This window comes from Aricia agestis, chromosome 1, assembly GCF_905147365.1.
Source record: "Aricia agestis chromosome 1, ilAriAges1.1, whole genome shotgun sequence".
Classification (NCBI taxonomy): Eukaryota; Metazoa; Arthropoda; class Insecta; order Lepidoptera; family Lycaenidae; genus Aricia; species Aricia agestis.
In genome coordinates, this window is record NC_056406.1 from 7,569,873 (window position 1) to 7,593,409 (window position 23,537).

The following is a 23,537-nucleotide window of genomic DNA, read 5'->3' on the forward strand; positions in this document are numbered from 1 at the left end:
GTTGACCAGCGTTTCATTACTACTTTTTTACAGTCTACTTATAGATAATTTAGGTAAAAATCAGTTTAATTAGGAAAACGAAGCGATTCTATGGTTTGTCAAAAACACATTCTTCGTAACACAGCTTAGCCATTTCAGGTACAAACGAACGATCTAACTAGAAAGGAGGGGGGGGGGGGGGGTCAACGGAGTCACCATGACCCTTTAATTTATTTCTCAGAATAATAATATGATGACAACATTTCAACACACTCCAAGCCCACACACTGTATCACCTCCTCGACTTTATGAAGTAGCAAACGACATGGCAACATCAACCTTGTACTTATTTACTATCATTCAATTTCAGAGCCCAATCCACGTGGGCTCGGCGACGCCCGTGGAGCCGGCGTCGACGCACGACGAGACGTCGTCGTCGGACCGGACGAAGGACGACGACGACGCCGGCGGCTCCGACGACGACAGCGACGACCGCGTTGACCCCCAGCATCACGATCCCGAGAGACTGAAGGCGTTTAATGTTAGTACTTGAATGATAGTAACATCAACTTAGGATACTTGTGGCATTGCAGTTGATGTCTATGAGATAACTAGATGACACCCGCAACTCAGTTGCGCGAAAATTCGTATATTGCGCTGGAACCGTACATTTTCCGGGATAAAAGTATCCAAAGTTCTTTCCGGGGACTCAAAGTAATATAAAATACCAAATTTTAGCAATATTTGTTTAGCGGTTTGGGCGTGAAGGGGTAACAGACAAACAGACAGATTTATAATATTAAGTATGGATCGTTAAACTGGGTATCTGAAAACTTATAGCTAGCCGAAATGAACCGTCTTTTTATAGGGGTTTCTTATATTTGTTAGGTACCCAAGGAATCAGCTCATACTGAATCATTTGGAACTGATAGAAACAATCTACCGCTAACCAGGGGCAGCCCTTAAACGTATTTTTACAATAATGTCTGAGGGTACCTACTACCTATAGTGAAAAAGTTGAGTTTCCAAGCATTACACGCTTAAGTTACTGCGGCTATATTTTTTTATTTACATTTTATACATTTCCAGATGTTCGTCAGACTCTTTGTCGACGAGAACCTCGACAGGATAGTTCCTATTTCGAAGCAGCCCAAGGAGAAGATCCAGGCGATCATAGATTCCTGCACCCGACAGTTCCCGGAGTTCGCCGAACGCGCCCGAAAGCGGATCCGGACCTACCTGAAGAGCTGCAGGCGGAACAAGAAAGTCCGGGGCGACGGTCCGCTGACCGGCAACGGCAGCAGCACCCCCGTCGGCAATGCCTGGGATTCCGCGGTGAGGGTCCGAACATTTCCATATCAGATTACCTGCTCTTTAATAGTTAATTTATAATTAACATGGATTTCCAATTAATAGACAAACATCCTTACCTAGATTTCACAACCTTAAAAATAGCTTTTTATTTTGGATGCTTCATAACTTGTCATGATCTAACTAAAAACAGATGAAGAACTTTGCTAACTTTACTGTCTTGTGACATAGAGTGCTGCTTTAGTACTAGGCTTGCATAGATCACAAGCGTCAATATAAACTGTCTGTCTAGGTCCGGCCGACCCCGGCTCATTTAACTTCTGTCCAAGCTGAGCATATTTTGGCGCAGGCGTGCGAGAACGAGAGCCTTAACGCGAAGCGCATGCGCCTGGGGCTGGACCCCGTCAGCCAGCCGATGCCCTCCGTGCCCACGCCAATGGTTTGTACACTATTGTCTATTTTTATTATGTAAGTACATCTAAGGTAATAACTACCTATTTAGTACCGAGAATAACTTGAAAATTTTCTAGAAACTAAAAGCTCAAGGGAGGTATTTAGTTTAGTTTTTGTATCGCTATAAAAAAGGCGTTTTATCAACGAATTTGAATAGTTTCTACAAACTGGTAAAATAACAGCTACTTTTACATAATATTATGCCGCCTATAGAGATGACAATATATTGGTAGGGCTTGTCTAACTTAAAATGACGCGCCCCTCCCTCGTATTCACAGTACAAAATTTTTCATTTAATTAATAATATCAACTAGTGAAGTGATGGAGCGCGTCATTTCAAATTAGACAAGCTCCAACTTTGTGACTCTCTGTGTTTCAATTACCACTTGACACGTTTAACGTAAACGTCTGTATGGGAGGAACAGTTTGAGTACATCTGGCTTAAATCGATATAGCATTTCACACATTTTTTTTTCACCACTAAAATCAACCTTATCCCCCGACCCCCAGGTAATAGACACGACGGCATCTTCGGCGGTGGCATCATCGTTCCTCAGCCTGTACAGCGCGGCGGGGGGTGCGGGCGGCGCGGGGGGCGCGGCCAGCAGCCCGGCACCGACTGTGAAGGAGACAGCTAGTGACAGCACCCTCCTCAACAACAACAATCTCAAGATCGACAACGCTAACGGGAACACGGGCAGCAAGACTGCGAGGTCAGTGATGTTTGGTAGTCGAGTTGTAAGCACGTGGAATGTTCAAAGAAATTGGTTCGTGGTAGATGGCGGTCCTACGTAATTTGGTCTGTCCTTGTCCACTCCACCGTCCACAGATTTTAACTTACCTACCTATACCCTGGACCATAATATAACGAAGGTCCGTCATTTGCCTTTAAATGAATGTCTCAGATACATAGACATGATGTACTGGACAGTGAACATCGATCAATCGCTACCTTTCTCTTTCACTGGCACACTATACTTAAATTTCCATGTTGTTCCAGTCCCGCTTCATCGCCAGCGCCGCTGTTCAGACCGACGTTCCCCAATACTTTCGGGAACCCACCGACATTTGGCCGACAGACGTAAGTCTTAACATTCTTATTCTTACGCCAAACGTAATGCTATCGTCGCGTTCCAATTGGCGTTAAAAACGATCAAAACGCTAAAATGCCTCCTATTCTGAGCGTTTTGATCGTTTTTAACGTCAAATGGAACGCGGGGTATATATTGTAATATTATGCTGACATAATATCATACAATGTGCATTCATATGTATTCAATCTCGATATTATGAGTAACTAATCAAAATCAAAAATCAAAATCATTTTTTTTTATTTAGAGTATTTTTTTACAAAAATATTTCTGTCGTTGTATAAATGTTACGTTTATAGGTACTAAGGTGCCTACCACCGGTTCGGAAACTAACCCGGCGAGAAGAGCCGGCGTAAGAAACTCGCAACTAATAGTACTAGTAGTTAAGCATCTCAGCAGTGTCTTTGAGATCAAACTCAATAAACACCCAGATAACTTGTACCGCGCGTTTTACTGCTTCAAGTTATCTGAAATCATCTTAATCATTACAATGTAAATTAATGTTTATGTCTCATTTCTCCAGTAGCACCAGCACAAATTCGAGCTCGGCGCTGTCCAGCACGGCTCTGCTGTCCACCCTGACCTCACTGCCACCTTCAGGTAAAATTTTGAAAACATTTAGTCAAGATTTTTAGATTTTTAGAATGTATTTTTGATGTTCAATAGCGTTGCTGAGTAAATTTTTAAACTCCTGGTAAAAATCCTTACAAGTCAGTCATTCGTGGGTAATATAAAATATTCATACTAAATATTAAATACTTCGCCTTTAAATTATCCTTTTTTGTCACACTAACAAAAAGGCTGTGGTCCTAACCACGGTTCAGAAATGATATGAGTCGATTTATGGTTAGGACTATATAGTACGAAAAAATCCTCGTATTGTTTTACCAATAAATTGTTTACGACCATACAGTATGTCAAGAAAGTGAAGAAATTAAAAAGTGGCAATATCGTAGTGTCATCCCTTTTTTCTTAGATTGATTTGAAAGGGATGGCACTACGATGTTGCCACTTTTTAATTTCTTCACTTTCTTGACAGACTGTACACCAGTTTAAATTTCTTAAATATACCTCCAGGTGTAGGAGTGAACGCCGCTATGGCCGCATACCAAAGCGCTCTCCTGTCCGCCATGGCCGCGCACACACACTCCTTCCCCAATATTACTGGTAAGTTTTACTTCATTGGCGAATCTTTTTCACGTAGAAGTTTTGTGCCAGAGTAAAGTGTAAAAAAATCTAAATGCTTTTCCTCAATCTGCGGATGTATCAAATTACAGACGCGTCTCTCAACGCTCATGTCTCTACATCCTTAGGGCCTAACTTAAAGGGTCAAGTTTGCTAATTCTTACGTAATATTCCAGCTCCCACCGATCTGTCGCTGAAGACGTCCACGTCATCATCGCTACACGCGGCGACAGCGCCGGCGACTGCGACCGCGACCAAGTCGTCGCTGCACAAGCTGTCGGGCGCGGAGGTGGGCGCGGTGCGGCAGCTGGTGACCGGCTACCGCGAGTCCGCCGCCTTCCTGCTGCGCTCCGCGGACGAGCTCGAGGCGCTCCTCCTCAACCAACCATAGGGCACGCCCAAACCGGACGTGCTAGGATTCAAGTTCGGGTATTTTTGAATTTCGAATTTTGAATTCGAAATTTGAAAACCCGAATTGAATCGGCTATTTCGGTGAATGAACTCTTTGTGTTGTTTTCGAAAATGTTATGAATGAAATTGAAGAATAAAATCGAACTTTGGTTTGAAGCAGTTTGTAACATTAGGATTTTTTTTACAGATCGGTTTTATATTTATTATTAATTTAGTAAAACGAAACATGTGCGTTGTACAGTTTGAGTCTAAAATATTTTATTAAGTACTGAAATTGTACTACGCAAATTCTTTTTCAACAATATATAATTTTCACAAATGTATTTGGGATACAATTTATAAAAAATTGGAAAATATGTGTTTTAGTAAAATTTTAAATAATGATAAATTGCACTAAAATTATTATGATTCAAGGTGCATAATCGTAACATGAGAGTCAACAACAATTTTAACGAACTTTATATTTTAGCACAAGCAAGTGTATGAAATACAAAAAAGGTTTGTGTTAAAAACTAAAGAAGAGAAAGGCCATAACTGGCACATCGTAGATAACACGATTAAGAAACATCGACGAGTCTGCCCTTCACTAATATCAGACTGCTGAAATGAAAACTGGGTTATTTCAGAGTGTGTGATTGGTCGTAAAAGACTACTAGTGATGGGGCTTCGTCGATAAAAATTGTCGATAGAGTAATATGTAACAACAAAATATTACCAACGTCCACCTATTCGCGACCTGACAGGTCCATAAACATTGGTCACCTATTATAGTGACTTGTAAATTCTTAGATATAGCTCCTAATTCATCGCTACTAATCTATTCTGTAAATTCGGCGTACAAAGCTGCCATGTTTATAAAATATTGCCATTTTAACTCGTCGGGAGAGTACAAAATTATTTTGTGTATAATTAGATTTAAGGAAAAAATCAGGGAGTCTTTAGGTTAAGTAAATTTCGATTTCTTGCCTGGGTGCGGTGATAAATTAGTCTTAGTATCCGTTTGAGGGCAGCGAATAATATCTCGAAATTGTCGAAAACCGACCGAGAGCGGCGTAGTCTAACAGAGTTTAAATATAGTTTTAAAATGGCATTCTAGTTGTAAGAAGCACGAATTTATTTGTTGTTTTGTATTATACTAGTAGGTCTGTAGTTGTATTTACAAACGATTAATATATTTATAGTGAATCGATTTATTTAAAATTATATTAACTCAGAATTGGCTCCATCCAAAACTTATATTATTTTTTTATCGAACTCGTTTTTCATTCGTATATTTGGGAGGGATGAAATTCGTCTGCGGTGTTGCCGCGTGTAATAATTTAATATGCCAATATGTTAGCTTTGCTCAGTACAATAATGTTTTAACTTTGTGTGTATACTATCTGTTACCATAGATGTTACGGCCAGGTACTATAGCTAGTGTTAACTTTAGGTATAGCTTACGATGTACAAACTTCGGTTTATTGTAAAAAAAATTGATGGGAAAGTCCAACCGTTGCTGTACTTTGATTTGGCTCAAACGTTCTGTTGTTGTGTCGTCGAGTTGTTGTTTATTTTAAGTTACGTTTATTTTACGATTATTTAATGACTTTTTAAATATTTTAGTGACCCGGAAACGATTTTGGCCAGTTACAGTTGTTTTTTTGTTGGTAGCAATATTATGAATAGTTTTTGCTCACTAAGTTTATACAATAACATAAAATAGTTGATAATCCACACATATACACGCTTCGTACGTTGCCTCTGGATCTTACCTGAACTGCTGCGGGTTTTGACTGAGTGAAGTTCCTTTGGGGCTTAATTATTGAGATTCAATTTTGTAACATAATACAACTTTGATCTTGAGCTTGATTTACCTCAAACTACATAGATTATTTTGATTTTCCATTATCTATACGGTTTTATCAATATAAATAACATCATTTAATTGACACCAGTCTAAGGACAAAAATGATCACACAGTCAAAAGTCCAGCAGCCTACAAAATATGTACAATAGTTTCTAACTTTGCCAGTTTATCTCAATAGAATTAACGCTTACGCGTCTGTTTTAAAAATTGTAAAGTCACTTTTGAATACAATAAATTTTGCCAAAGAAGTAAGTCGAACCCGAGACCTTTAATAATGATTTTGTACTTTACTTTGTGTAGTGGTTTCGTTACTTAAATGTCATTCCAATATTTTTATAAAATTGTAATTCGGTGCGTAGTCAAAACCTGTATCTTTGTAAATGGAGAAAGTGTAAAAAGTATGTTTAGAGTATTATAAAAAAGTTGATTAGAAATAAAAAAGTTAATGTTGGGATAACGAGGAACGCGAGACGGCGAGTTGAGATGAATTTGTTAGACATTAAATATATTATTATTAGAGATGTATAAATGGTTTAACGATTATTATTAATTTGAGAGTAATACAGAAAGTACTACAAAATGGCGATTGTTACTATTACGATATGAGAAGTTTAGTTATAATTTTGCAATTTCAAAATGTGAGTTTTACAATTTTGAAAAAGAAAATATTAAATATGCTCATATACATAAAAGTGGTTTTTATTTCAAGATCATTCACACAGTAAAGTTAATAAAAATCTCTTGACTTATCATAGAGATTGTAGAACTTGAGTCTAAATATAATTGATATGAACACATAGTACAACTGAAATATTAGGCTTGTAAATAAAAATATTTTCGTGGACTGGGAAAGTTTTTATACACTCTCCTTTATATTCGCTACGTCAAAGACTTGAGCGTGGAACGGTCATTGCTGTCTATTGTTGTGCTCCTGGTAGTTCTAGTAGTAGAGCGTCGAGTGGAAGTGGTGGGAGGGAGTCTGTCGGGGAAGGGATTGCGGCGCTCATCACTCATGAAGTCCAAAAGAGTGTCAGATATGAATTCCACATTGCTCGGTGAACCCAGGTACGAGAACATGGCCGGGAACCGCTCCGTTCCGCATCTAATAAAAAACATTTTCAGTAGGCTTCTTCATATTGATATTATTATTATTATTATTTGGCTATTGCACACGAAACTGCCTAATAATTACATTACTTCTTTCCGTTCTTGTTTCCATCCAGTAAATAGAGCATACAAAATAAGTATGTGTTTAAAATATCATCAAAGTCAGAATAATTTTGATTAAGTAAGATATTTTGTTCTTCTCATTAAATTATCATATAATATGATAAGTTATAACTTTAAAGTAGAAAGCTGTTTCAATGTGTCTAAAGAATATTTTATTAGGTGTGTATCAATATTATCTATGGTCCTTCGGGCCGGATCAACTAAAAGTTACACGGTGTTTAAAAGTGTTGCAATATGTTATGAAAACATTGTAATTTGTATCTAATCGTGGCAGGTACAAGATAATTATTATTAATTAAGGATACTTACAATTTTCTGATACCCCATGAAGCGACTCCCCATACGACCCCATCGCTGACTGCCGGAGCTCCAGTGTCCCGCTGTCCACAAGAATAAAATTGCTATGTATAGCTACTATTTTAAATTCAGGGTCCTAAGTTTATGGTTCACCATGAAACTGTTTTGAGACTCAAACAATCGGACGAGAATGCCGCGCCCTACTCTAACAAACATGAAATGACGTCAGATCCGAAATTCTGATCCTGAATTCAGATCTGGATCCTGAATTTAGAACTACGGCTAGATTCGACGGAACGACGTCCGTCGGGCCCGCTAGCCTGTCCATAAATCATCTTCTATGATAGAACATAAACCTATTAATTTTGAAGTTGTTACATACCGTACACGGCGCTCTATGTCCAGCCTGGGCGATACAGAGGAAGTTGTCTGACACGCCGACGCCGTATCTCATGGTGACGTTGTTGCACTGCGACCGCGACAGTAATCTCCCGTGGTACATCTGCAGTGAACGCTCGGGGTTCGTCACTAGACCGTCTCGCTGGAACATAATGACATATTATGGCATTTACGGGTGGTAAGCTTGAACTTTACCTGTTCTTTTAGGGTGGGTTATATAAAACCTTAACTTTGACCACAGAATTTGACAGATGTGGGTTGCGTTTATTTTTTTATTGAAGCTACAGTTGATGGGATGAATGGGATTGAGATTTGAGAGTATACAAAATTTAATTATCTGTAAAAATCACGTAAAATCGACAGGATAAATATTTGTTATAAGAACACTGTGAAACATAGTAAATTTTCACGAAAAAAAATCGATTTAAGTATGAGCGGTTATGGTTACCGTTAAATATGGCGTTCTTTACCAAAGATTTGACATTTTGCACTGTAGTTATAGTTAAAGTTACAGTTAAAGTTAAAGTAAGTTGGTGAAATCCACCCTAAGGGCCTGTTTCACCACTTTCTGATAAAGTGCCTAATAGGCTATTCACAACTTTTTTGACAGATTCTCCATACTTGATCTGTCAAGTTGGTTGGTGGATAGCCTTATCAGGAAGTGTCGTATGTAAACCTAAATTTTACTGGGTCGGTCCTTTTCCGTCATGGCCAAAACATAGGTAGGTATAATGATACTCTTGTTTAGTGATTAAAACCGGGACAACACAAGCGTAAGCGGCGTATACAAAGACACTCTACCTGTTACTGGATCTCTCGTAAGTCGTAACTCAGTCGGATTGGGAATTGGCAAGAGTCACGACTCACGACTGTGGACTACAACTGGTGAGTGGCGTCTAACTTTTTCACGTCCATTAATAAACTGTAAGGACTTTGAGGCCCTAATAGAAGGTATGTATATTGTATGGTAAAGAAAATGACTACGTACTCTATCAGTACCAAAACTGGTAACCCATGCGTCTTGGAACTTTGGCATCATACGCTTTCCGGGCAGATCTACACTGTGGACATTTTCTGAGAATCTGCAAATAAAATATTTTGATTTTTGAACACATTACCTAATATTATAATGGTTGGGTATTTCAACCAATATAATATTTACGCACATGGGCGTACCGAGGGGGGACCCCTGGATCATGTTGACGTCCCTATTAAGTATATCTATAAAAATTAAAAATTAAGAAAACGAATTTTTGCCATTTGTTTGCAATACAATATTTTTACAACTAAACATTATTAATTTTTTATTCTTTATAAACACCTAGCTTATGAAAAATCTGATTTGCCCCCCTGGCCCAGAACCTGGGTAATTTGCCCCCCCCCCCCGGCTCAGAACCTGGGTACGCCCATGTTTACGCATGTAGGCATATTCAAGTAGAATCTAGTCTGCCTACAATCATTAATGTACTTATACAAATTTAAATAAAATAAAAAAAGACATTTTGCACATTGTCAAGCCAAGAGGAAGATATAATATTATATCCAGTAAAAATAGTCTATAAAATAATCCAGTAGTTTATTCTTAATCATGGGTAAGCTTCGTATAAGTTGCATTTAAAGAGTTTATAGTAGTTTATACCTTATGTCTCTGTCCAGCAGCACCAGGCCAACATCATTGTCGGGGAGGCTGCGGATGCTCCACTTGGGGTGAGTCCTCACTTCAGCTATGTTGGCCACCTGGCCCCCGCGCTCGGGGTACCGGGACCCCGCGCGAACTGTCATCCGACTCACGCGGTTCGATCTGAACAACCATGTTACTATTCACCAAGTACATACGAGGAATTTATAAAGTTCAAGAAAAAAACTTTATGTGGTTTTAGGAAAATGAAATGAGATTTGTTGTAACTACGTCTACCTTGCTAGATGACGTCATGTTAATACGTGTTGAATTAACTAAATTGCAATTGTGTATTTCTGGTAGGTACATGGTTCGACTGCCTGTTTTATACTTACTCGACTGTTAATAAAGAAGCAATTAAAAAATTAAGTACAGTTTTTGCTTCAACGCATTTGATTGCGGAAAAGTATCAATACGAATATTGACTATGCACTTACCTCCAAAGGCAGTTAGCAGTAGTGATAACGACTCTTGGGTTCAACAAGGCTCCGGAGCACCAGTGCACCCCTTTCTTCTGTATCGACACAACATATGGATAATCTTCTATCAGCGCATCATGTGCTGCTATCAATCTTCTGCCACTACCTATGGCAAAAATGGATACTCTATATTGCTTAAGTTTCTAAGTGTAATACTACGTGTAATACAACTGAAACAGATACAATAATTGAGTAATCTTATGACACCCAAATTTTAAAAGTTCTCAGGAACAATGTAGGTTGTAGAAGTCATAATCTTAGTTTTAATAACATATTTTATTCTATAGAAGTTTAAATGATGTTGCAGCAACAAGATAACTAGCTTGTTACTCAAGTGTTACCCTACATAGTAGACATATTGTTATATACGGTATGTATTATGAATAAAAAAGGAATTTAGTCAATTCATTTATTATCTTTAAGCTTCACATATTTTTACCTTTGCTTAAGGGCTTCTTATTTTTTGGTTTTGCTTTCTTCCCGTCTCTTCCATGTCTCTTGGCTGCTGCTTTCTTAGTTTTACCCTTTCTTCCGACTTGTAATTTTTTAATCATTTTATTTAGTTTCTCTTTTGCCGATTTGTTTGCAATTCTTTCAACGGTCTTACTTCTCAACTTATGTTTGGATTTGCCTCTCACGGCTTTCTTGCTGTGCTTACTTCGTTTCGAGAGATTTGTATGTTTTTTCTGGCTTTTATGCTTGGGATTCGAGCGTTGGACTGCCTTTTTCTCACTCCGGGCTTTGATTTTGATCACTTTGCCGCCCTTAGCGGATCGCTTGGCACGGACCGCAGGTTCCGTATAGAAAGACAAGACTTTCTTGACTCTAGGCTTCTGTTCGGGTTTCACCGCTGCTAGGGGATCCGACCCGAAGGCGCCGTACAAACCCAGAACGTTCGATTTCTTCGGCGCTAAGTCATTTTCGTAGGCCTTCTTGAATTTTCTGAATTTTCCTACATTATACAGTGTTATCCCACGGGTTCTTGGCTCCAAATCGAACCTGGCGTTGATAAGGGTCTCCTCGCATTTCCACGCTGCCGGTAAAAAGCCTATACAAATTACGACGAGTACGACCTTCATGCCTTCATCTAACACTTGAAGTAGGAAACAAATCAAAATCGGGATATTTTATGGTTATTTTATTGCGGTGTTAATGGAAAAACCAAATGGACCGATAATTTCAATTTTCGATAAGTGCAGCTTCGACAAATATGCTTATATAATATATACCTGCAAAACGTAGTCGAGTTGCTTAAAATTTTAAACTTAGTACCTATTATAGATTTTCTTTTTCTGCTACTACCCTAGTTATAAAATATATAGTACTCACAGATTTTAGAAGTAAACTACTACGTCGCTTACTTTTTGACAACTTGAAAAATTATTCTCTATTCATCTAGATATTTAGCAAAGAGTTTCTACTTACAGACAGGGTGTAAAAAATCTAAAACAAACTTAGTTAATGTAAAACTTTATTTAAACTCTAGCTCGTATCACAATTCACTTATTTACAATAAAAAAACTGGGCTTATTAAATTAAGAAGTGTGTTGGCATATCTGCCTGCGATCCTAGTCCCAATGTGCGACTCGAGTCTCTTTTCTGTAGTCACCCGCTACATCTCTCTGCGACCTTAGTCCCTAGGTGCGATCTTCTTGTACGTGGTCAGCTGCTGCGCGAGCTGGTGCAGGATCTGTTTGCCGGCGGGGCCGTCATCAGCCATCGCCCGCGACAGTCGCACCGCACGCCCGCACTCACGCACGTAGTACTCCAAGTCGTTCTCCAATTGACGACTGTCACCTATAAACATTTTAGTTGTATAAAGTTGCCCATTTTCTTAGATGTCTTCGATGAATACAATGGAACCAGGATAAAATCGTCACTGAATACGAATAAATCCAGCTACGGACCTATCGTAACTTTTCCTATCCTACCTATATCGTCTTCTTTATTTATGCGTGAAACCAACGATATCAAAATACTTAGATACCTACGACGTATTCCGTCAAAACTGTATCAATGTTTTTGCATGCAAAATGTGTATCGTGAAAATATTGTCATCCTTTTTTGTCTCACGGTAGTAGCATATACTACTTTCTCTGTCGCTCATTTTACGCTTCGCTTTGATTTTTCTCTTAAAATGGAAGACAATAATTTAAATATTAATAAAATCTTAGTAATTATGTGTGAAATATTACACATTTGGCTTTATTTGTATTCCTCGTGTTGTTACTGCACTATCGGAATGCACACGACGGCATTCTGGAGCGAAATGTAGCGAAAAATAACGCGGTAATCAATGAATTAAACACATCCGGCTGTCACCGCGTCCTAAGGCACACTACTCTCAGATGAGTGAGCTCACACATTTCGAGGGTAACACATTTTCGCGCTGACGATTGTATGGAATGTCTTTTCTAACGTTCTAATTCTATGCGTGAAACTATCACTATCGCCCTTTTATTATACACCACTTACCAGATTAAATATATGCTGCGCGAGAAGAGACAAGCAGCTGAAGATTGATGGCTGAATACATATCTATCTGACGACGTATGTATGCATGATGATCACGCACCTTGGGCCATTTTGCTGTTGATAGGCTGCAGACACTTGTTGGTGAGTCTGGCGAGCTGCGAGCGCTCTGAGCTGAACGCCTCGTCCAGGTCGAACAGCTCCAGCGACGGCGGCGGCAGCTCGCGGAACGTCGGCGTAAATACCTGCAACATACAATTACGTATTCATTTATTTCATAACTAGAGGCCGCGAAAAACTAGCTATCAATTTTGTATCAAAGTTTAATAAATGTTATTACTTTAATAATATAGAGGTAGATATAATATAAATTAAAGTCTGTAAGTGCGGCCTAGTAAGGTTAGTTAACACTAACGCGAACGTGTTGATTTTCTTTGACACAGGTAGCAGCTGTCACTTCTCAGTATCACTCACTGACCTCTATAATAGAGGTCAGTGGTATCACTGGTTTCTGTGCTGGATCACAAATGTTTAACAATGTAAAGAGTGTGAGCTTGCCACTGTAACAGTGTAAATGTGTACAAAATCGTGTTTAGTTGAACCTTGAATCGTTGAAATAAATATGTTTTCGCAATTATAACAGAAATTTTGATATTTAGGGCCTGTTTCACCACTTCCTGATAAGTGCCGAATAGGCTATCCACCACTTAACTTGACAGATGAAGTATGGAGAATCTGTCAAAAAAGCTGTGTATAGCCTGTTTGGCACTTTATCAGAAAGTGGTAAAACAGGCCCTTAATTGACTTACAGCAAGTTGTAGCGGTGGCAGAGGGGTTTCAAACTGCGGCGCTATCAGGCGTAGCGGCTCGTGTTTCACCCCTAGCTCATCATACATCCCTAGTACTTCGGGCACTGGAATCATAAGTCACACATTAGAATAAAGTTAGTTCTTGGCTCTTGCTAAGTTTAAGTTATTTCAAGGAAAAGTTCAAACTGGTCAAGTATACTTGCAAAATGTCAACTACAACATCGTACAAAACAAACGAGGTACTTATAGATGTTAATACTTTGATAGCACCATGCTGATTTTGGTGATGATAACCAATTTGCTATCAAACTAGGCAGGATTTTTTATTTCATTTACAAGCCCAGGAGGCAGGACCTCCAAATTCGTAAACCAGGGGCCTTATATTATATTGAATTAGAAAAAGGCGTAGGTAAGCATCATCATTTATTTAGGGCCTGTTTCACTATTTCCTGATAAGTGCCGAATAGGCTATCCACCACTTAGGGCCTGTTTCACCACTTTCTGATAAAGTGCCGAATAGGCTATTCACAATTTTGTTTGACAGATTCTCCATACTTGATCTGTCAAGTTAATTGGTGGATAGCCTTATCAGGAAGTAGTGAAACAGGCCCTTAAACTTACAATGTGACAGATTCAATGAGAACAGTTTCCACGTGAATAGCGCGTGGGGGTGTAGCGGGGTGAGGCGCGGCGGGGGCGCGGTGGCGGGCTGCGGCAGCGGCACCGTGCTCAGCCACACCGTGTCGCCAAGGGTGCGGTACTCGTTTATCTGATACCAGGGGAACATAAATATTGTTAAAAAAACGAGATTGATTTGTTGTATCTTATGTAATGATACCTCGCAAGCTAGAACACCCTTTTTCCATTGCGGGTGAAATAATTAGTAAAGTATAGAGCCTACAAAGTAGGCTTTTAAGCTTGCCGAAGTAATAAACATTGTATACGCTCAAAAACATGATCCTCTCTACTGAATGAGTAAAATATAAGACAACCTTTTTTTTTTATTTTTTCGTAGCACTTCGTAGCACCGTAGCATTTCGTAGCAGCCAAAATCAATATATTTTTTTTAAATAATAATTGTAGTAGGTAGCTTATGTTAGCCAAGCTATTTGAACGAGTCTATCAATATTATAATATTAATTAAAATAGGACTAATAATTTTGGCGCTACGAATTATTGGTAGCAACTACTGTTGTTGGGAAGAATGCCTTAAAACGATGTAAAGTGAAATTATGTTTTTATTTATGTTTTTATGCTTTGACTTGACGTAATTTCATATAACAATGTATACAATTATATACTCATCTTTTAAAACGTCTAAATTTTAACCTCGAGTACCTAGATGCTTAAAGAATAAATAACATGATCCCACTCTCAATGAGAATAAAGATCATAACGATCATAGCTCACATCAGGATCCTCCACATCAACAGGGTTGAGTCTCAGGTCGGTGAAGCCGCCCATGTAGTTGAAGACCAGTTCGCGGATGAGGTCATTGCACTCGCACTCCAGGTACTGGTCCGCGAAGAAGTGGCCAGAACCCATCACGAATAGCTTACCTGTAACGTGCCAGACGTTCTTCTAAGTTACTGGGATTGTTATTCAAAACAAAGAATCCCTACTTATTAATACTAATATATATAATAAGAAAGTGTGTCTGTCGGTGCGTTTATGTGTTTAATTATGTCTACGTGATCCCTTACTACTATTACGATTGATACGTGTGTGTGTTATATACGATTTTGTCGAAGTTTAATATGGAGTTACTTCGTGCCTCGAGAATGGATGCAAATATTTTGATCCCAAAATAATATACGGTTTTCGCTCGATCAACGAATGTTAGAGAGAAGAATAACGAATACGTGGGCGCAATCCAATAATAAATAAACCATTAAATTATGAAATAAGGGGGCAAACGAGCAAACAGGTCACCTGATGGAAAGCAACTACCGTCGCCCATGGCACAGAATATATATATTTTTTTTAATGAAATAAGGGGGCAAACGAGCAAACGGGTCACCTGATGGAAAGCAACTTCCGTCGCCCATGGACACTCGCAGCATCAGAAGAGCTGCAGGTGCGTTGCCAGCCTTTTAAGAGGCAATAGGGTAATAGGGGAAGGTAGGGATGGAAAGGGAACGGAATAAGGGAGGATAGGGAAGGGAATAGGGTAGGGGATTGGGCCTCCGGTAAACTCACTCACTCGGCGAAACACAGCGCAAGCGCTGTTTCACGCCGGTTTTATGTGAGGACGTGGTATTTCTCCGGTCAAGCCGGCCCATTCGTGCCGAAGCATGGCTCTCCCACGTCAAACGTATATTAGTAGTACCAACAGAAGTCCAACTCGTGAAACCCGTTTAAAAAAATAACAACTCATGCTGCGATACTATAAAGTTCAAATTCCGACCGCGCAGTGTTAGGTGCCTACAATTATATTTGCCTACGTCATGTGCGCTCTCTTTCTATCGCGTAAGAGGTACCCTTTCTGACGAAATCAAGATTGTCACCTTTTAGAAAATAAAATAATCTACTTTTAATTACGATAGTTATTAATAGCAAACTTTTTTATAGTAATAATCAAATTTTAGTAACCCAACGTATATTTCATGATATACGTTTTATATATTCGATTATAGTGTAGGAGCTGGTCAGGAATTTTTTAAAACTTAAACATAGTAACTTGTGTTTATTTATGTGTAGTATGCGGTTTATTTGTAACAAATTGGTTTATTTGCTATGTTTGTGTATTTTTTTTTAATCTTTTTTTTTTGTACTTATTTTAAAGTCTTAAATTACTTTATTGAAATATTTCTTTGACTTTTTTCAATTGTTCAGATTAATAACGATTCTGTCACAGTGGTTAAATCAGTACGTAGATATATGCGACGAAAAAATCTTGCGTGCGCGTCACCGCTCGCTTGTGAGTCCCTTGTGATCTGCCCCTTTAAAGGGGTACTTATAGCTCGATACCTAAACATGCGAGTGGGACAGGCCTGCCCATGGACACTCGCAACATTAGAAGAGTTGCAGGTGCGTTGCCATCCTTTACCATATTATATCTTTCAGTTGTACAAAAATAATGTGAAACAAAGAAAAAGGGGAATACCCTTACCACCAGTCTTCTCAGAGTTGTAGAGAGCTGCAATGGGCCTCTTCACGGGATAACAGACGTCGCTGCTCGAGAATATGGCGGCCGCGGGTTTTTTCACCGTCAGCGTGGCTCCGTATGGGTACACGAAATTCGGTGTAGGGGGATCCTCCCTGATAATAAACATAAAATTATGAAATATTTAATCTATACTAATAATATTATAAATGCGAAAGTGTGTCTGTCTGTTTGTTACACACTCCTGTTGCTTCAACTGCTAAACTGATTTTGATGAAATTTTGTATGAATGTTCATCCAAAATTCCATCAAAATCATTTCCCGAAAATCCAAGTACATACTTTGATTTTCGGAGAAGGACATAATATTATGATACTCTTTATCCGGAGGGATGCGATAAACTTCCCGCGGAACGGAGTTGCAGGCAACAACTAGTACTTACTTAATATAATTTTATTATTTTAATGTACTGAAGTACCTGTAATCTGTATATTGCATAGGTTATAAAAATAGCAGTGCTAATAACTAATATGCATTAGGGAACTTACATGTAATCATCAGATTCGCTCGTGTAGTTCGGCATTTTCATTATCTGTCTCAACACTCCTCTGTTCAGAATACCGTTTGAAATATGACACTCTTTGGGGTGGTAAAACTTGTGGTATTGTGCCCGAACTACGCAGTCTATAATGAAAATAGCAAATCATTAATCTGATGTACCTACCCTAGCTGTTACATTTTCCTTTAGTCTAAAAATATTTTAAAATAATAAATGCAAAGTACCATTATTGACTACTATGCCATATTCTTCCAGAAAGAAGTTGATATTGGTATTCATGCGTTCCTCCCCACCATCAGACATCAGAACTATGACCGAATCACCTCTTTCAACCACACTCTTCAGCGCAGCAAACTCATTATCTGTAAACACATTCTGCGGCCCTGGTATCACGAGAATCTTGACTTCTTGAAGCACGTTCGGAGATATTTCGTCACGGTTTCTTTTTAGAAAAAATAGAGAAGATTGTAAAAAATAGAGATAAGAGAAGGTGAACAGAAATAAGTTGAACTATACAACCACGAGCTAGGAAATTCTATTTTTTTAGTTGTCAAAAAAGAAAAAAGTTTGACAAAAAAAAAACAACTTACATCATGATTTTCCATGTTGTCTTCAGTTTTCGATGCAATGTCTTATAATGTTCGTTTATTTTGAATAGCTCGTTTTTGGATACGTCGAATAATATAGTGTCTACAGTCTTCATTATTGTTAATATTATTTATTAAATTATTATTTCCATCAACCAGAACCAATGCATTTTCTTTAGCGTTGACTTTGTTTACATGTGGGTTGCTAAGAAACCACCTCGCCATCACTAATATTTTTCAGACCTAAGTTTGTCGACGACTGTACGCTACACTGTACGTAAACAGTAGGTAATCATTGGTAACAGTAATAATTATTGTAATCGTTGTCAGTCATCATCATGAGTCATGGCTGGTCACTCACAGACCTAAAAACCAAATATGGACATGAATAGTACCTACATTGAAATATTACATGAGCTTTGCATTTTTTAGAGGACACAATTTTTTTTGGTACATGTGGGGGCTGGGGGAGTGTCAATAGAAGCTTAACCTCAAGTTTGTGGGGTCACCACCCTTGTCCCACAGCCGACATCTTGAAAAACGAGGTAACAACAATATTTTCACGATATCTCGGCAACTAAGCCCGGGCGCGCACTAGCGGCCAAACCGCAGCGGCCTGGCCGGCATCTCGCGACCAGGCCGCGTAGGTAGGTAGGTGCGCGTGTTCTATTATATACAGTGTGTAACAAAAATAAGTGATAATACTTTAGGGTGTGTACGTGTTCCTTGTAGAGAGTTCACTGTGAAAGTAGCAGCGCTGAAAGACCAAAAATTTTTTTCACTTTTGTATGGGCAAGGGCCCGAGCGTCAAGTGTTTCCCCATACAAAAGTGAAAAAAAATTTTGGTCTTTCAGCGCTGCTACTTTCACAGTGAACTCTCTACAAGGAACACGTACACACCCTAAAGTATTATCACTTATTTTTGTTACACCCTGTATATATAATTGACTGTATATATATATATATATATATATATATATATATATATATATATATATATATATATATATAATACGAATTGCTCGTTTAAAGATATAAGATTATATTCTATGGTTTGTAGTTGATGTCTTATCTCATGAAAGGATCTCCCTTATCTTCATGAGATAAGACATCATCACATTCACATCTATACATATAATAAAACTGTAGAAATGACAATTTTCAATAAAAAGTGTATCCTTTTTGCTATTTCCCTCGATCTTGCGAATTTATTTTTCGGGAACTAGTGACATTTTTCAAAATAAAATTAGTGTAAATGAAAGCATGTTTATACAGAGTGTAACAAAACTAAGGGCCTGTTTCACCATTTCATGATAAGTGCCGAATCTGATATGTTGTGGATAGCGGATAGCCTATCTGGCCCTAACTTGAGTGATAAATAATTTAGGGTGTGCGCCCTAGCGTCACGAGTTTTCCCAAACAAAATTAAAAAAAAAGTCTTTCAGCTTTGCCACTTTTGAACTACTTATCTATGAGTACACGTACATAAAGATGGGCGGGTGGGTAAAAATTGGGTAGGTAAAAATTGGTAAAAATGGGTGGAATAGGTAAAAATTAAAAAATACCCACAATAAAGAAAAAATTTAATCATTATAATTATTATTATAATTTTTACAACTCTTGTCGTGCACGATTTATATATTATTATGTAACACTTTTTTAATCGCTATATACAAGATTTAGTACATGTAAATAATAACAAAAATATATAGTAAGTATGCGAATATTTACCATAACAATGATTTTGAATTTCGCTTCCAAGTAATAATCTAGATAATAATACAGGTATAAAAAATAAAATTTACGCATACTCGTGTACAGCATACATATAATATCTAGTCTTCATAATTTAATTAAAAAAAGAACTTAATCAAATCAATAATTATTGTGTATTTAAGTTGTATAGGACACCACTTGAATCCACCTATCACGAGCAGTGTATTTCCTCAACATCGACTACGTAAGCAATGGCCGCTCGTGATTGTCGGTGTATTTAGCGTAAACGCCATTTTTAACAGTCATTTTTATTTATCAGAAGGGTCACATTATCTGTTTTAGCTAATATTTTAGAGATATAAACTGATTTTAATTTATACCCGGTATAAAATGAAAATGGGTGGGTAAAAATAGGTATAAATGGGTATTTACCCGAGCCTCGGGTTTTTACCGGGTAAATGCCCATCTCTACACGTACACGTACTGATTCTAAAGTTTTATCACTTACTTTTGTTACATCTTGTATATTGTTGAACTATGTTATGTTCAGCTAATTTTGAATAACATTGTTAATGTAAAAGTTAGCAAAAGCCAAAATGTAATACATCTAAAATAACGTGAAAATGTTAGTTTTTAACTGTCTTTAATTACTTTTTCATTATCTAGCTCAGGCTCGGAACAGCCTTGAAATAAATTTAATAAAGCTTAAAAGGAAATAAGTATTAAAAAACAAATGATTTAATATTCATATAATATATTTTTTATTTACAATTCAATTATTTATTCTAAATCAATTATATCACTAGCAGTTTAGCTATGTCTACAAATTTTATTTACACTGTCCGAATAAAATATAAAATAATAGATACACTTCCAGTACAGGGTTTGACAAGTGATTGGACAGTAGTCAGTTCCAGTCATTTTTTTTTATTTTTTTTTAAGATTTAATGGCCTGGTAACGAGACCTTTAAGCCAAGTCTTTTTAAAGGGTTTTTAATTTATTTTATATCATTGGACAAAGCACAAAAACACATTATTAAAAGGGCCCATTCACGGCAGTCCGCCGGCGGACTTCACGGCGGACTGCAATGCAGTATAGTGAATGGGCCACTTAAGGTTGCTTTAAAAACTGCCTGATTTTAAAGAAAAACTAGTACTGTCCAATCACTAGTCAATTAGTCATATTTACCCTAGTATGTTTCAGTTTACAAATTAGTAAGAAACAAAAAATAATGGTATATTTTTAAAAATTATTACATAAATCAAGTTGTTGAACAAACAAAATAGATGCATTTAAAATTTTTATGGATCAAACTTTTCTGTCGCCTGCGACTAGGTAAAAATAAAACTATTATTATCATACAAAATATTGCAGTTATAAATATCGTTTTATGAAGAAGGTAAAGAAACTATACATCGCTTTTATTACCTTCTTTGAATGTGCACTCTGAGAGTCTCATGGTTAACAAAACGAGCGTTTGGCCGCTACACCGCGAGGTCACAAGCAATTGTATGTAACGAATTATTTAAAGAATCTACATACAATGGAGAATGTTACCTAATTCTGATTATTAGCAGTTCATATTCTCTGTCAAAAATAATAAATACTAGTGAAAGAATTACTTGGATACGTTAATTAGTTTCCGATTTATAAGCAAAACAAGTTGTAACTATACGACGCGGGCGCCCGGTTACGGTGGGACGTCACCGCGCGCACCGCGCGGGCCCCATACAATAAACGTGATTTTTTTGGCTTTTTTTGTTTTTTATAAATAACGGCAACAGGTAGGCACTTGAAATTTTCACCAAGGCCTTAATTATATGTGCACTTTTATAATAATATTAAAGTAAAATAAAAATTTAAGGGGGGCTCCCATACAAAAATCACAATAATTGTTGGCCTATTTTTGCTATGTAAGGGTACAGAACTCTTCGTGCGCGAGTCCGACTCGCACTTGGCAGATTTATTTGTATTTTTTTTAACCGACTTTGAAAAAGGAGGAGGTTATAGTATGTTCGTCTGGTTATATATTTACTATTTTTTTGTATGTTCAACGATCACTTCGCCGTTTGTGGACCGATTTTCAAGATTTTTTCGCTATTGTATCGGGTTTAATCCGAATTTGGTACCATGTTCATAAAAAAGGTGACTTCATGATGGGATCCATAGGTAATCGAGGGAATTCCTCGCTATTTATATCAAAACCGCATATTTATTTGGATGATATTGTGATTTCGATACATCATCTGAAGTATTTCAAATGGAAACTCATAGTGATTTTGGATAAATAATGAAGTATTCAAAGTGAATCTTACCAAAAAGTAAGATTTTGCACCAAGATAATATTATACGGTATTCCATGGTTCAATGGTGGTGAACAGAACTCCAACCTCCTTGAAGATACATGTTTGGGGGTTTCGGCGTTCTTTTAAGAACTAAAAGCATATGCTACTAAGCATATTAGATTATTGGTCATCATCATCACTTCACTCACACTACGCATTATCGTATTTTGAACCTATTTAGTACTTTTCATAGTCTTTTGGGTTGAGACAGATGCCTTTGATCAATACACTGTCGTTTGATGAGTGATTTTGTGAAAATCCTTTTATTATTTTAAAATATTATATAATTGGTACTTAGCGTATCAAGATGTACTACCTTTAACCTATAAGTTTCCATTTGAAATACTTCAGATCAGAGAAATCACAATATCATCCAGATAAATATGCGGTTTTAGTATAAATAGCGAGGAATTCCCTCGATTACTTCTGGATCCCATCACGAAGTCACCTTTTTTATGATCATGGTACCAAATTCGGATTAAACCCGATACAATAGCGAAAAAATCTTGAAAATCGGTAGACAAACGGCGAAGTGATCGTTGAACATACAAAAAAAATATATAAACAGACGAACATAATATAACCTCCTCCTTTATGGAAGTCAGTTAAAAAATACAAATAAATAATCGGCCCAGTGCGAGTCGGACTCGCACACGAAGACTTCCGTACCGCTACATAGCAAAAATAGTGAAAACAATTGTGATTTTTGTATGGGAGCCCCCCTTAAATTTTTATATTATTATTCATTATTAAAGTACACATATAATTAAGGCCTTGGTGAAAATTCCAAGTGCCTACCTGTTGCCGTTATTGATAAAGAGCAAAAGAAGCCAAAAAATCACGTTTATTGTATGGGCCCGCACGGTGCAATTGTGCTATGACGTCACAAGCGGTCGCGAGACTGTTAGCGGGACTCGATATTTTTCGAAACTTTGAATGCGTATAAAATCAAAACTACTAGGTATTTTTGACTACAACAAAACTAGTGTGTTTATATACACACAGGCTTTACTGTGACAAAATTTCAAGCAATTTGGCATACCTAGTAAAATTCTCCATTGTTTGTGATCTTGCGGTATAGCGGCCAAACCGCACGTTCGCGCGGACACATATAAACCGAGCATTAAATGTGTTGTATCATAATATGTATCATACCTGTGGCATCCTAAGCTCTTCGAAAAAAAAATTTTTAATAATGTGACTTTCGTAAATTACGACAATAATTTTCGACTATCGAAATATAATCATTGTAGGTATTAATTATTAATACAAAAACTGATTGTCATGTACGAAATTGCAACTTCAAAATAATAAAGTAATGAAGTCTATTGTAAATAGTATACAACTGTATTATAAAAAGTGCAAGACTTAATTGTCTTCGAGTTTAAACTCCAAACATCAGTCAGTAAATACATAAAAGTTAACTATTGAAGTAAATATAAAATAAATTGTGCTATTGGTTAAAAATGTGTGTTGCTGCGGTAGCGACTAAACGTACATTTTGTATGTTATAAAATAATAATCTATTTCTACATTGTTTCATCATACATACATTTAATTTTTAGCCAGTTGGACGCTTC

The 23,537-nt window shown here is 37.4% G+C and overlaps 3 protein-coding genes across 13 annotated transcripts in view; 1 reads left to right on the plus strand and 2 right to left on the minus strand.

Annotated features, from left to right (window-relative positions):
* The window catches only part of LOC121731645 (nucleolar protein 4), a 114,196-nt gene extending 107,486 nt beyond the window's left edge, over window positions 1-6,710 (plus strand). For 5 of the 10 annotated variants that reach the window (XM_042121197.1, XM_042121229.1, XM_042121253.1 and 2 more), the window contains 8 exons: window positions 350-520; window positions 1,069-1,314; window positions 1,583-1,729; window positions 2,254-2,456; window positions 2,744-2,824; window positions 3,358-3,434; window positions 3,912-4,001; window positions 4,196-6,710. In XM_042121197.1, coding sequence (XP_041977131.1) covers window positions 350-520; window positions 1,069-1,314; window positions 1,583-1,729; window positions 2,254-2,456; window positions 2,744-2,824; window positions 3,358-3,434; window positions 3,912-4,001; window positions 4,196-4,410 — 1,230 coding nt within the window. In that variant the 3' untranslated portion in view covers window positions 4,411-6,710. The remainder of the gene's footprint in view (window positions 1-349; window positions 521-1,068; window positions 1,315-1,582; window positions 1,730-2,253; window positions 2,457-2,743; window positions 2,825-3,357; window positions 3,435-3,911; window positions 4,002-4,195) is intronic. The other 5 variants (XM_042121204.1, XM_042121220.1, XM_042121236.1 and 2 more) reach the window with 2 other exon arrangements.
* A 409-nt stretch (window positions 6,711-7,119) lies between these two features.
* Window positions 7,120-11,549, minus strand: LOC121731731 (trypsin-3-like). The gene is made up of 7 exons (XM_042121324.1): window positions 10,802-11,549; window positions 10,321-10,468; window positions 9,845-10,006; window positions 9,194-9,287; window positions 8,189-8,347; window positions 7,819-7,889; window positions 7,120-7,381 (listed from the first exon to the last, which is right to left on the minus strand). The coding sequence occupies exons 1-7, from the start codon at window positions 11,439-11,441 to the stop codon at window positions 7,159-7,161; spliced, it is 1,497 nt and encodes a 498-aa protein (XP_041977258.1). The 5' UTR covers window positions 11,442-11,549; the 3' UTR covers window positions 7,120-7,158.
* A 270-nt stretch (window positions 11,550-11,819) lies between these two features.
* LOC121731740 (intraflagellar transport protein 52 homolog) lies at window positions 11,820-18,112 on the minus strand. 2 transcript variants are annotated; one of them, XM_042121333.1, is made up of 9 exons: window positions 17,899-18,112; window positions 17,533-17,750; window positions 17,298-17,433; window positions 16,756-16,904; window positions 15,054-15,202; window positions 14,265-14,412; window positions 13,644-13,747; window positions 12,938-13,079; window positions 11,820-12,159 (listed from the first exon to the last, which is right to left on the minus strand). In XM_042121333.1, exons 1-9 carry the CDS (start codon window positions 18,009-18,011, stop codon window positions 11,993-11,995), a joined length of 1,326 nt encoding a protein of 441 aa, XP_041977267.1. In that variant the 5' UTR covers window positions 18,012-18,112; the 3' UTR covers window positions 11,820-11,992. The 2 variants fall into 2 exon arrangements, with proteins under 2 accessions (XP_041977267.1, XP_041977277.1); XM_042121343.1 differs by having other exon boundaries at window positions 17,533-17,670; window positions 17,899-17,961.
* Window positions 18,113-23,537: the final 5,425 nt, after the last annotated feature.